Consider the following 14504-nt stretch of genomic DNA (forward strand, 5'->3'; position numbering starts at 1 on the left):
CCATCCTGAGTGAGTCATATCCCCTGGGTTATTTGTGAGTTAAGAGGGTTAAACTACATGATACTTCAACTGGGCTCTGATCTCCAACAGGTCTACTCACCATAACCTGCTAAATGTCCCCATCCTACCCCACTTTCCTCCAACTCCCACAAAAGGTAGGAGGTCAGGGGGCTGGACCTCTCATTTTTATAGTGAGTCTGGAGGTGAGACTAACACAAAAGAGATTTTAGAACTCACCAGATTTTGCAGCCGGCAGGGAACTCAAAATCCACCACCCAAATGCCATGCCTTCAGGCAGGTAAGGTAGTATCATCCCTAAGATGTAGCTAGGAAAACTGTAACCCAGAAAGGCTAAATGACATGCACAAGGTTCCCAGCTGTCTTAAGAGGTGAGAACAAGAGGACCAGCAGGCAAATCTTCAGCTTCCTCGTGTTTCCCCAACTCCACCACAGTTGTCATGGAAAGGCATTATTTCAGGTGTGAGCCAAAGCTTTAAACAGAGCTACTAAATATAAAAACAAGACTTTACAGAAGCAAATCATTAGAATCCCCTAATATTTATATTATTATTTATCATCAAGAGATGGTAGTAAGAGCTTTGATGCTAAACTCTTTGCCAACTAGAAATCTACAGAGAAATTATGATTTTCCTACCTACAATCTATTTCATGAATCTGGAAATCAGAAACCACGTCAGGGTATTCACAGTTAATGGCAAAGGAATTCCAGCCCAACATACACAGAGCCTGGGAAGAAGCTCTCTGCTCTGCTAACCTACAAGGTAATCTTGACACATTCACATATGTGTTTACATCTCTGCCAGTGTTTAATAAGAAACTGTGGAAGCCGAAGAACTGTTCTATTTATCTGCAAAATTTTAATGCCATTGCTATAAATAGCAAATGGTTTATTTTAAAAACTCAATCACTTTTTTTAAAGTTAAATTTCACTTCCCATATGTGTATAAGAAGCTCTTTTAGGTTGAAATCTTCAGTTGAATTATCTAAGCCAAAATGATCATATTTTCCTCACTAACTAACATAAAAATTTCTAGAAATGTGCTCACAGTGAAAAATATCATTCCCAACATGTACTAAAATTCACATTTAAGAATCCCAACATTCACTTTAGGGACGATTTTTCTCTTGTAAATGATCAGTCTCGACTCATTTAATCTCCCTAAAAAATCCACACGAGCCACTCAGAGAATTATTCCTTGGGATTTTAAAGTCTATTAAAACACACCACACAGATGAAAGCAGGGGTTGTTCTGAGTCTGGAGCATCTGAACCTCAGCTCCTCTTCACTGGAGAGAAAAGTAGTAGGTAGTTGGGTCCTCACAGAGGAAGGGGCTGGAGTCCTTGCCCACTGCTGGTACTGATCTGAAGGCAGAGAGGCATCACTATGCCACCAGCAAGACATCTAGTCACTGGCAGGTTTTGTTATCCTGGCAGGAAGCTGGCTGTTCCCTCCAACTCTCTCAAGGCTGAGTCCCACTAGCCATTTAGCCCTGAGAGAGTATCTTGCCTCAACTCAGCCTCCCGATGGCTTCCTGATGACCCACCCAGTTAGCAGTCCAGCTGGATGGAGACCTCTGGGACCCTCTGTAATCTGAGGCAATGAGGGCCGCTGCTATCTGAGGCTGAAGACTTACCAGGTGTACTGCCATCTAAAGTGTCAACTGAAGAGTAGGAAAAAGGAAGAACGATTTCCATAGAACACTTAAACTAGATTAAGAACCTGACATTTTCCTTTGCCATGACGTTACATCCTTGCTTTTTCAAAGGAGAAAATCACTTTAACCAGCCCAGTGGCCCCTTCCTGCTGCAACATGTCCTAGGCACCCATTCAGTGACTGTTGAAGCATGTCTTGATTCCAGCACATTTACAGAGCATTTACCTTCTTTTAATTCCTTCCATGGCCTGTAGGACTAACAACCCACAGCAGGGTAATCCAGCAGCAGTACTCCTCTTGGCCACAAGAGCCAGGCTTAACCACAGACTGACTACCTCAGCAAATTTAGGCAATGGAGAGCATGGACAATTGAACGCCATTGGTCGCCTCCAAAACTCATTTCAGCAAAGAAACAACTCATTCTTTCCCAACATTTACCAAAAAGAAAGAAAGAAAGAAAGAAAATGAAAAAAAACGCAAGCAAACTTGGAGGAGAGTACCATCCCTGTTGCCAAGAGTTAATTAGCTTTCAAACAGCCAAAGGTCAGCAGCAGATAATAGAAAAGTCCCCATAATGAGAGTAATCAGTAGGTAGGCATTCAGCAATTGTATACCAAGTGAAAGATTCATCAATGCAATGGCAATGCATGCCTGCTTCTGCAGCCCCACCACCCAAGCCAGTGGCTTGAACTCCACATGGAATAAGAAGGAAGCCTCTGGTCTCCTCCACATCCATCCACTGACATGCAGGGCCTCCAAACCTCCAAAGGACAAAAACACCAGGCGAGGATATCAATCAAGCATCATGCTCCCTATGTTCCAGACATCAGTCATGCTAGTTCCCACCCATTTAATTACTCTTCTGTTGACCACCCACAATTAATTTAAAGACATGACAACAAGGTCTGAGATTTGAGGGATGTACCTGACTCTCTCTCCCCTCCAGGAGTGGTGGAATCTGATCAGCAAAACCAATCTTCCCTGGATCACCCATAAAGGCACTAACCTCATCCACGTTCTCAAAAGCGTTGATGACATCATAGGGCAAACAGGACAGAAGGTCAATCACAAACCACGTCTTCAGATAGTTCATGCGGATGAGTTTGGGGTCGGAAATCACCTCCCCAGCTGGTCCAACAAAAGTGGTATGAAAATTCAGCACAATGTCCACCAGAAAGATAACATCCACGATGCTATCCACAACCAGCCAGGCCACGTTGTTCTGCCTGGTTTTAAAGGAGACATTATAAGGGACCAGGATGGCTGTATAGAAGGTTAAGATCAAGATGATCCAATCCCACGTGGTCTTGAAAACACAATAATGTAAGATGATGTGAGGGGGAGTCTTTGGTGCCTCTTGCTTGTATTGGGGAAGGATGTCTGAGCCCAGCTGCAGAACCTGTACAGAAAAAAATGGCCAAGAGAGAACTAAGTTAGGATTTCACTGTCAGCATCAAACCAGTCAGTACCTGTCAGAGCCGAATACTCATAACACTCCAGACGGATCATTAGATGCAAGAACAGGTACCAAAGGACTATGGCAGAATGGAATTGAACATTGTAATATAATCAATCATATGAAACAATAAAACACTATTATTCAGCTTACTGTGAGCCAATCATTGTACTAAGTACTCCACATACAAGTATTATCTCACTTAATTCTAAACACAACCTTGTTTTATTAGCCAATCATTATTCTGTGTGACAAGTGAGAAACTGAGGCACAAGAGAATTAAGCAACTTGGTTCCTGAAGTCAAGATGGTGGTGGGGGAGGATGCAGAGTTCACGTCTCCCCACAACTAGGGCACCTGCCAGATGCTGGTGGGGGACCTCAATGCCTAAGGAGATAGGAGGAACCCCCAAGCGACCTGGTAGGACGTGGAAGGGAGCGAGGGGGGAGGAGAAGTGGAGGCTGGGCAGGACAGGCACCCCTGAGGGGTGGCTGGGAGAGGGGAGGGATTCCCACACCTGGAGGGACCCTCGGGGGCTCAGAGGATGGGGGGTGGGGTGCACCTAGCATTTCACCTGTCCAATCAGGCTCGGGAAACCTGCTGGGGCCTGGGCCAGGTCCTCTGCCCTCCGAGGCCCCCTCCGGGCCACGTCCGTCCTAGGGGCGTAGAGGTGGGGGTAGGGAGGAGGAAGAGAAGAGGTGGGCGAGAGGGGCGCTCCAGGACCAGGGAATCAGGGGAAGCACCACGGGTGTTTCCCCCACTGACTCGGCCCAGGAAGCCTGTTGGGTTTCCGGGTCTGGTCCTCTGCCTTCCAGGGCCCCCTCTGGCCTCATGAGCCCTAGGGGCATAGGAGGGAGGGAGAGAGGGGAAGAAGAAGAGAGGCCAACAGGGAGGGGCCCTTCAGGATCAGAGGATGGGGGCAAACACGTCTAGCCTGCTGGGGTCCTGGATCTGGTCCTCTGCCATTCAAGGCCAGAGGCACTCCTGGGACCCTCCTGCTACACTGAGCCTAAGTCCCCCCCAGCCCCCCCACCGCCCACTGGTGCCTTTTCCAGCCCAGTGGGTCCTAAGCATAGGCCCCTCCCCACCACCTAAACCCTGCCCCTGCCTGAGCCCCGCCCCTCACAGCCAGGGACTTTTCCAGCTTTTTTTTCCCTCCTCTTTTTTACTATTATACTTCTGTTTTACCTTGCAGCTGTTGTTTCACCTGTATTTTTACTTTTTTTATTCTTTATAACATATCTGTTAGTTTTTTAATCTTATTTTATTTTTGACCCTTTGTTATTCTTCTGCTCCTGTTTTCTTTTTTGGCTGCCCCGCACAGCTTGCAGGATCTTGGTTCACCAGCTGGAGGTCAGGCCTGAGCTCCTGTGGTGGGAACTCCGAGTCCGAACCACTGGACTAACAGAGAACCTCAGATCCCAGGGAATATTCATAGGAGTGAGGTCTCCTGGAGGTCCTCATCTCAGCACAAAGACCCAGCTCTACCCAGCAGCCTACAAACTCTACTGCTCGAAGCCTCAGGCCAAACAACCAGTATGACAGGAACACAATCCCACCCATCAAAAAACAAATGAGATGACAAAAAACTATGTCACAGACGAAGGAGCAAGGTAAAAACCTAAAAGACCAAATAAATGAAGGGGAAATAGGCAACATACCTGAAAAAGAATTCAGAGTAATGACAGTATAGATGATCCAGAATCTTAGAAATAGAATGGAGGCACAGATTGAGAAAATACAAGAAATGTTTAACAAAGATCTAGAAGAACTAAAGAACAAACAGATATGAACAACACAATAACTAAAATGAAAAATACACTAGAAGGAATCAATAGCAAAATAACTGAGGCAAAAGAACAAGTGAGCGGAAGACAGAATGGTGGAAATAACTGCCTAGGAGCAGAATAGAGAAAAAAGAATTGAATACAATCTCAGAGACCTCTGGGACAACATTAAACGTGCCAACATTCAAATTATAGTGGTCCCAGAAGAGGAAGAGGAAAAGAAAAGGTCTGAGAAAACATTAAAAGAGACTATAGTGAAAAACTTCCCTAACATGGGAAAGGAAACAGTCACCCAACTCCAGGAAGTGCAGAGAGTCCCATACAGGATAAACCCTAGGAGAAACACACCAAGACACATATTAATCAAAATAACAAAAATTATATTCAAAGAAAAAATATTAAAAGCAACAAGGGAAAAGCAAAAAATAACATATAAAGGAATCCCCATAAGGTTATCAGCTGACTTTTCAGCAGAAACTGCAGGCCAGAAGGGAGTTGCAGGATATACTTAAAGTGACAAAAGAGAAAAAGCTACAACCAATATTACTCTACCCAGCAAGGGTCTCATTCAGATTCAATGGAGAAATCAAAATCTTTATAGACAAAGCAAAAGCTAAGAGAATTCAGCACCACCAAACCAGCTTTACAACAAATGCTAAAGGAACTTAATCTAGGCAAGAAACACAAGAGAAGAAAAGACCCACAAAAACAAACCCAAAACAATTAAGAAAACGGTAATAGGAACATACATATCCATAATAACCTTGAATGTAAATGGATTAAATGCCCCAACAAAAAGACACAGAATGGCTGAACAGATAAAAAACAAGACCCATATATATGCTGTCTACAAGTGACCCACTTAAGACCTAGAGACACATACAGACTGAAAGTGAAGGGATGGAAAAAGATATTCCATGCAAATGGAAATCAAAAGAAAGCTGGAGTAGCAATACTCATATCAGATAAAATAGACTTTAAAATAAAGACTGTTACAAGAGATAAGGAAGGACACTACATAATGATCGAAGGATCAATCCAAGAAGAAGACATAACAATTATAAATATTTTTGCACCCAACATAGGAGCACCTCAATACATAAGGCAAATGCTAACAACCATAAAAGGGGAAATCAACAGTAACACAATAATAGTAGAGGACTTTAACACCCCACTTACACCAATGGACAGATCATCCAAACAGAAGATAAATAAGGATGGGCCTTCCTGGTGGCGCAGTGGTTGAGAGTCCGCCTGCTGATGCAGGGGACATGGGTTCGTGCCTCGGTCTGGGTAGACCCCACATGCCGCAGAGAAGCTAGGCCCGTGAGCCATGGCCACTGAGCCTGTGCGTCCGGAGCCTGTGCTCCGCAACGGGAGAGGCCACAACTGTGAGAGGCTCACGTACCACAAAAAAAAAAAAAAAAGAAAAGAAAAGAAATAAGGAAATAGAAGCTTTAAATGACACAACAGATCAGATGGATTTAATTGACATTTATAGGACATTCTACCCAAAAGTGGCAGAATACACTTTCTTCTCAAGTGCACATGGAACACTCTCCATGATAGACATATCTTGGGTCACAAATCAAGTTTTGGTAAATTTTTAAAAATTGAAATCATATCAAGCAGCTTTTCCAACTACAATGCTATGAGACTGGAAATCAATTACAGGAAAAAAAAACTGTAAAAAATGCAAATACATGGCAGCTAAACAGTGCACTACTAAATAACTAAGATATCACTGAAGAAATCAAAGAAGAAGTAAAAAAAAATACACAGAAATAAGTGACAACAAAAACAGAATGACCCCAAACCTATGGACACAGCAAAAGCAGTTCTAAGAGGGAAGTTTATAGTAATGAAATCTCACCTCAAGAAACAAGAAAAACCTCAAATAAACAATCTAACCTTACAACTAAAGCAACTAGAGAAAGAACAAAGAAAACCCAAAGTCAGTAGAAGGAAAAAAATCATAAAGATCAGAGCAGAAATAAATGAAATAGAAATGAAGAAAACAATAGCAAAGATCAATAAAACTAACAGTTTGTTCTTTGAGAAGATAAACAAAATTGATAAACCTTTAGCCAGACTCATCAAGAAAAAAAGGGAGAGGACACAAATCAATAAAATTAGAAAAGAAAAAGGAGAAATCACAACTGACACCACAGAAATACAAAGGATTGTAAGAGACTACTACAAACAATTATATGTGAATAAAATGGACAACCACAAAGAATTGGACAAATTCTTGGAAAGGTACAATTTTCCAAGACAGAACCAGGAAGAATTAGAAAATATAAACAGACCTATCACAAGTAATGAAAATGAAACTGTAATTAAAATCTTCCAACAAACAATAGTCCAGGACCAGACAGCTTCACAGGTGAATTCTATCAAACATTTGGAGAAGAGCTAACACTGATCCTTCTCAAACTCTACCAAGACAATTGCAGAAGGAAGAACACTCCCAAATTCGTTCTACAAGGCCACCATCACCCTGACACCAAAACCAGACACAGATATCACAAAAAAAGAAAATTACAGACCAATATCACTGATGAATATAGATGTAAAAATCCTCAACAAAATACTAGCAAATAGAATCCAACAACATATTAAAAGGATCATACACCATGATCAAGTGGTACTTATCCTAGGGAGGCAAGGATTCTTCAAAATACACAAATCAATCAATGTGATGCACCATATTAACAAATTAAGGAATAAAAAACATATGATCATTTCAATAGATGCAGAAAAAGCTTTTGACAAAATTCAACACCCATTTGTGATAAAAACTCTCCAGAAAGTGGACATAGAGGGATCCTACCTCAACATAATAAAAGTCATATATGACAAACCCACAGCAAACATTATTCACAATGGTGAAAGACTGAAAGCATTTCCACTAAGATCAGGAACAAGACAAGAATGTCCACTCTCACCACTCTTATTCAACATAGTTTTGGAAGTCCTAGCCACAGCAATCAGAGAAGAAAAAGAAATAAAAGGAATACAAATTGGAAAAGAAGAAGTAAAACAGTCACTGTTTGCAGATAACATGATACTATACATAGAGAATCCTAAAAATGCCATCAGAAAACTACTAGAACTAATCAATGAATTTGGTAAGTTGCAGGATACAAAACTAATGCACAGAAATCTCTGGCATTCCTATACACTAACAACAAAAAATAAGAAAGAGAAATTAAGGAAACAATCCCATTTATCATTAAAATGAAAAGAATAAAATACCTAGGAATAAACCTACCTAAGGAGGCAAAAAACTTGTACTCAGAAAACTATAAAACACTGATGAAAGAAATCAAAGATGAAATAAACAGATGAAGAAATATACCATGTTCTTGGATTGGAAAAATCAATATTGTGAAAATGACTATACTACCCAAAGCAATCTACAGATTCAATGCAATCCCTATCGAACTACCAATGGCATTCTTCACAGAATTAGAACAAAAAATTGTACAATTTGTATGGAAACACAAAAGACCCCGAATAGACAAAGCAATCTTGAGAAAGAAAAATGGAGCTGGAGGAATCAGGTTCCCCATCTTCAAACTATACTACAAAGCTACAGTAATCAAGACAGTATGGTAGTGGCACAAAAACAGAAATACACGTCAATGGAACAGGACAGAAATCCCAGAGATAAATCCACATACATATGGTCACCTAATTTATGACAAAGGAGGCAAGAATATACAGTGGAGAAAAGACAGCCTCTTCAATAAGTGGTGCTGGGAAAACTGGACAGCTACATGTAAAAGAATGAAATTAGAACACTACCTAACACCATATTAAAAAAAAACTCAAATGGATTAAAGACCTAAATGCAAGACTGGACACTATAAAACTCTTAGAGAAAAACATAGGCAGAACACTCTTTGACATAAATCACAGCAAGATCTTTTTTGACCCACTCCCTACAGTAATGAAAATAAAAACAAAAATAAAGAAATGGGACCTAATGAGACTTAAAAGCTTTTTCACAGCAAAGGTAACCATAAACAAGATGAAAAGACAACCCTCATAATGAGAGAAAATATTTGCAAACGAAGCAACTGACAAAGGATTAATCTCCAAAATATACATACAACTCATGCAGCTCAACATCAAAAAGAGAAACAACCCAATCAAAAAACGGGTGGAAGACCTAAATAGACATTTCTCCAAAGAAGACATACAGATGGCCAACAAACACATGAAAAGATGCTCAACATCACTAATGATTAAAGAAACAAATAATTTTTGTTTCTCTAATCATTAAACAAATCATTTTTGTTTCTCTAATCATTAAACAAATCAAAGCTATGATGAGGTATCACCTCATATCAAAAAGTCTACAAACAATAAATGTTGGAGAGGGTGCAGAGAAAAGGGGACCCTCTTACACTGTTGGTGGGAATGTAAATTGATACAGCCACTATAGAGAAAAGTACGAAGTTTCCTTAAAAAAACTAAAAATAGAACTACCATATGACCCAGCAATCTCACTACTGGGTGTATACCCTGAGAAACCATAATTCAAAAGGACACATGTACCCCAGTGTTCACTGCAGCACTATTTACAATAGCCAGGACATGTAAACAACCTAAATGTCCAATGATAGATGAATGGATAAAGAAGATGTGGTACATATACACAAAGGAATATTACTCAGCCATAAAAAGGAATGAAATTGAGTCATTTGTAGAGATGTGGATGGACCTACAGTCTGCCATACAGAGTGAAGTGAGCCAGAAAGAGAAAAACAAATATCGTACATTAACACATATATGTGGAATCTCGAAAAATGGTACATATACAGATGAACCTATTTGTAGGGCAGGAATACAGATGTAGGTGTAGGGGACAAACATGTGGACAGGGTGTGGGGAAGGGGAGGGTAGGACGAATTGGGAGATTAGGTTCGACATAAATACACTACCATGTGTAAAATAGATAGCTAGTGGGAACCTGCTGTATAGCACAAGGAGCTCAGCTCGGTGCTCTGTGATGACCTAGATGGGTGGGATGGGGGTTGGTGGGAGGCAGGTCCAAGAGAGAGGGAATAGAGGATATACATATAGCTGATTCACTTCATTGTATAGCAAAAACTAACACAACATTAGAAAGCAATTTTACTCCAGTAAAATAAAATAAAATAAAATAAAGTAAAGTAAAATAAAATAAAATAATGCACTCTACTAAAAAAAGAAAAGCAACTTGACTCAACAAATATTGATTGCTCAGTGCCAGGAATTGTTCTAGATACTGGGCACACAGCAATGAAGGAAACAGCATGATTCCTGCTCTCAGAAATCATGGAACTCAGTGTAGTAGACAAATAAAAATAATTTCAAATTGTAAGAAGAGCTAAATAAGATGATGGGGGAGGGGCACACAGTGTTTTGACAGAATGTGACTTGAGAAGTAAGAGGAGAGTGTTTGAACTAAAACCTCAATGAAAGCAAGACACCAGCCATTCAAACTTTGATGAAAAAATTATTCAAGGTAGAGAGGATAACTGGTGTAATGACCCCAAGGTAGGAGAAGTTTGATATTTTTAGGAAGAGAAAAAAGTCAGGTGTGACTAAAGCCATGACGGGGGGAAAAGATGCTAGATGACCTCAGAGGGGAAGCAGAAACCAGACCACACAGGCCCTAGTGGGCCACGGGGAGGTGTCGGATTTTATTCTCAGTATAACTGGAGGGTCTTAAGTATGCAAATAATAATCTGATGCATGTTTTTGAAAGGTCACCCTGGCTGCTGTGTAGATAATGAATTGAGGCAAAGGATTAGTGGGAAGAACAGCATCAGGGAACTTATTATAAAAGCCTGGGAAGAAGGGTAATGGAGAAAAGTAGTCCAATTTTGGATAGAGTTTTGAAGTAAAACCAACTGGACTTGCTATTGGTTAAAAAGTGAAGAAAAGGGAGCAGTGAACGGTACTCATTACTTTATTCCCAAAACACAGCATGGTGGCTGGCCCAGAGCAGTCACTACAGGATGATTTCTAAGTGAATGACTGAACTTCAAGGTCACACAGCTAGCAAAAGATGGAACAAGGATCCCAAACTAGGTCTAGCTGAATTAAAAACACATGCTGTCTCATATCAAGTTTATATTTCTCTAAATAACAGACTTTTAAGGAAGCAGACTTAGCGAACGATGAAGTGCAGAGAAGCTTGGCTCCAAGAAAGTATCATGGATGGTTTTCACCCTCTACAGTCAAAGGCAAAAACCTCTGCTTTTAGAGGCCAGGCCAAGCTGGAAGGGACCCACCCCACCCAATCCCACCCCAGCTGCTCCTCTGTGCCACTTATAGGTTTCTATAAACCCCTAGGTGAAACTTCCTCTAGTGTCATGGGAACGTCTCTTTTTCCTCTAGAGGTAAAGACCCCTTAGTGAATATGAAATAATCTGAATATCCCTGGTCCCCCTAGGGTTGGCCCCAGGCCTTAAAGGTGAGCAAAAGAAAGCTATAAGTTCACAGAGGGCCCAGTGTGCAGTTTGGGTATGGGAACTATTTCCACCCTTCCCACCAATGTGCAGAGCTCTTCAAGAACTAGGATCTAAATTTCTCCCCCCATGAAAAGGAATTTATACAAGTATGATTAAGGACACTTGGGCCCTGAGATCTCAGGTAGGAAAAGTGATTGACCTGTAAGAATAAAACAAATAAAAGTAAACTGAATGAGACTTCTGCTTCCAGAAAGATGGAATAGACATACTTTTCCCTATTCCTCCCTCTAAGTACCTCTGAAAGCCCTGGATGTTATATATAAAGTAAACATAGGAAGACTCTGAAAGGTGAAGAAAGGAAAGCAAACTGGCTAGGAATAATACAGTGGTGAATTCTCTGGGTTTTCTTTTTGCTTCATATATTCCTAGACTTGGAGCAACCTGGAAACACCAATGAGTGCAGACAAAAAGAGTCCCAACAAAAGCCCACTCTCTCTAGCAGAAGAACCGGGAAGGGGACAGCCTCAAAAGGTAGAAAACTTTAGATAATAACCACTCTACCATGTCCATACACTACAGAAAAAGCTGTGATCCAACTCCCATCCAGGTCAGCAAAGCCTACTAGAAAGCCTAGATCTCCCCCTTCTTGAGGCTGTAATGATGCACCCAGCCTCCACCTCCTTCCTACTGGAGTATTACCAAAGAAGTCCCAGTAGGGAGCCTGGACTTCCTTTCACCTCCCCCCAGCAGTAATGAGGCCCCCCATCCCACAATGCAGAGAGGTATCAATGTAACCTTAGTGGGGAGCTATAACTCTTTTTCTTACCCATCAGTAACAAGGAGCCCCCATCAAGTTTCAATGGAGGCTGAGTTGGAAACCTGGACTTCTACCCAACCTGGCAGAAATGAGGGGATACCTATTTCTCCTCTGCCACATCTGTGTCAAAAGTAGTCACTTAAAGCAAAAGATTTAAATAAGATCCAGAGGCTCATAACATAATATCCAAAATGCCCATTTCAACAAAAAGTCAGTCATTATACCAAGAACCAAGAAAACATCAAACTGCCTGAAGAACAGAAAATCAATTTTTCAGAGGAAAGAATCAGTGAACTTAAAGACAAAACAATAGAAATTACCCAAACTAAACAACAGACACAGAAAGGCACATTGCATAATGATAAAAAGGTCAATTCTCCAAGAAGATATAGAAATCCTAATGTATATGCACCAAACAAAAGAGCTCCAAGTATACATGAAGCAAAAACTGATTGAAAGGTGAAATAGACAAACCCTAAACACTCCTCTCTCAACCTTTGATAGAACAACTAGAAAGAAAGTAAGCAAGGATATAGAAGAACTCAATGACAACATTAACCAACAGGATTTAATCGACATTTATAAAATACTCAACCCAACAAAAGCAGAATGCACATTCTTTTCAAGTGCACTGGAACATTATTATCCAGGATAGATGATATACTAGTCCATAAAACAAACCTTGACAAATTTAACAGAATTTAAATCACACAAGGTATATTCTCTGACTATAATGGAATCAAACTAGAAATCAATAACAGAAAGATAACAGGAAAATATCCAAATACTTGGAAACTAAATATCCAAATAATATAATTCTAAATAATCCATGAACTAAAGAAGAAGATGCAAGGGAAATTTAAAAATACATTGAACTAGGTGAAAATGAGAATACAACATATCAAAATTTGTGGGATGCTGCTAAAGCAGTACTGAAAGGGAAATTTATAGCACTAAATATTTGCATAAGGAAAAAGAAGGTCTCAAATCAATAATGTGCAGTCTCAAATCAAGAACCTATAAAAGAGCAAAATAAAACTAAATTAGCAAGCAGAAAGAAGGAAATAATAAGAGCAGAAATCAGTGAAGTTGAAAACAGGAAAACAATAGAGAAAATCAATGGTTTTAAAAAATCAATAAAATAAAATAAAAATAAAATTGAAATCCTATAGCAAGACTGAAAAAGAAAAAAAAGACAGAAAGGGACTTCCCAGGTGGTCCAGTGGTAAAGAATCCATCTTACAATGCAGGGGATGCGGGTTCAATCCCTGGTCAGGGAACTAAGATCCCACATGCCGCAGGCCAACTAAGTCCAGGTGCCACAACTACTGAGCTCACACACCTCAGCTAGAGAGCCTGCCTGCTGCAAACTACGGAGCCTGTGCTCTGGAGACCACGCGCCACAGCTACACAGCCCACACGCCCTGGAGCCTGCACGCCACAACTAGAGAAGAGAAAACCCACATGCCACAACTAGAGAGAAGCCCATGCACCACAACGAAGAGCCTGTGTGCCGCAATGAAAGATCCCACGTGCCAGCAACTGGAACCCGACGCAGCCAAAAATAAGTTAAATAAATAAATAAATCTTAAACGAAAAACGACAGAAAAGCTACAAATTACTAATATCAGGAATGAAACAGGAGATACAACTATAAACTGTAGATACCCAAAAGATAATAGGGAATGCTACAAACAACTCTACACGTATAAATTTTACTACTTAAGATGAAATGGTCCTCGAAAAACACAAACTACCACAATTCATAGCCCCATAAACTGTAAGAAAAGTGAATTCATAATTTTAAGACTCCCAAAAGAAATCTCCAGGCCCAGATGGTTTTAATGGATAATGGTATCAAAATCTAACAAAGAATTTATAACAATTCTACACAATCTCTTCCAGAAAATAAAAGTAGAAGGAACACTTCTCAATTCATTTTGTGAAGCTAGTATTACCCTGATTCCAAATCCAGACAAAGACAGTACAAAAAAACAAGACAACTACAGAACAGTATCTCTCGTAAATATAGATGCAAAAATTCTTAACAAATAGTAACAAATAGAATTCAGCAATATATGCAAAGAATGACCAAGTGGGGTATATTCCAAGGGTGGAAAGCTAATTCAATACTGAAAAATGAATCAATGTAATAGAAAAAGCATTTGACAAAATTCAACATCTATTCATGATAAAAACTCAGAAATAAATGGAAACAGAGGGAAACTTCTTCAACTTGATAAAGAGCATCTATAAAAAACCTACAGCTAACATCATATTTAATAGTCAAAGACTGAAA

General features: G+C 40.2%; 1 protein-coding gene across 3 annotated transcripts in view; it reads right to left on the reverse strand.

Moving 5' to 3' along the window:
- Window positions 1–14504, reverse strand: part of KCNH1 (potassium voltage-gated channel subfamily H member 1) — a 421689-nt gene that overhangs the window by 323624 nt on the left and 83561 nt on the right. For 2 of the 3 annotated variants that reach the window (XR_007473256.1, XM_004275287.3), the window contains exon 6: window positions 2602–3075. Coding sequence is in view for 2 of the 3 variants with exons in the window: in XM_004275287.3 (XP_004275335.1) it covers window positions 2602–3075 (474 nt within the window). In the remaining variant the exon portion in view is untranslated. The remainder of the gene's footprint in view (window positions 1–2601; window positions 3076–14504) is intronic. The other variant, XM_004275288.3, reaches the window with a different exon arrangement.

The sequence above is a fragment of the Orcinus orca genome, chromosome 1 (assembly GCF_937001465.1).
Source record: "Orcinus orca chromosome 1, mOrcOrc1.1, whole genome shotgun sequence".
NCBI lineage: Eukaryota > Metazoa > Chordata > Mammalia > Artiodactyla > Delphinidae > Orcinus > Orcinus orca.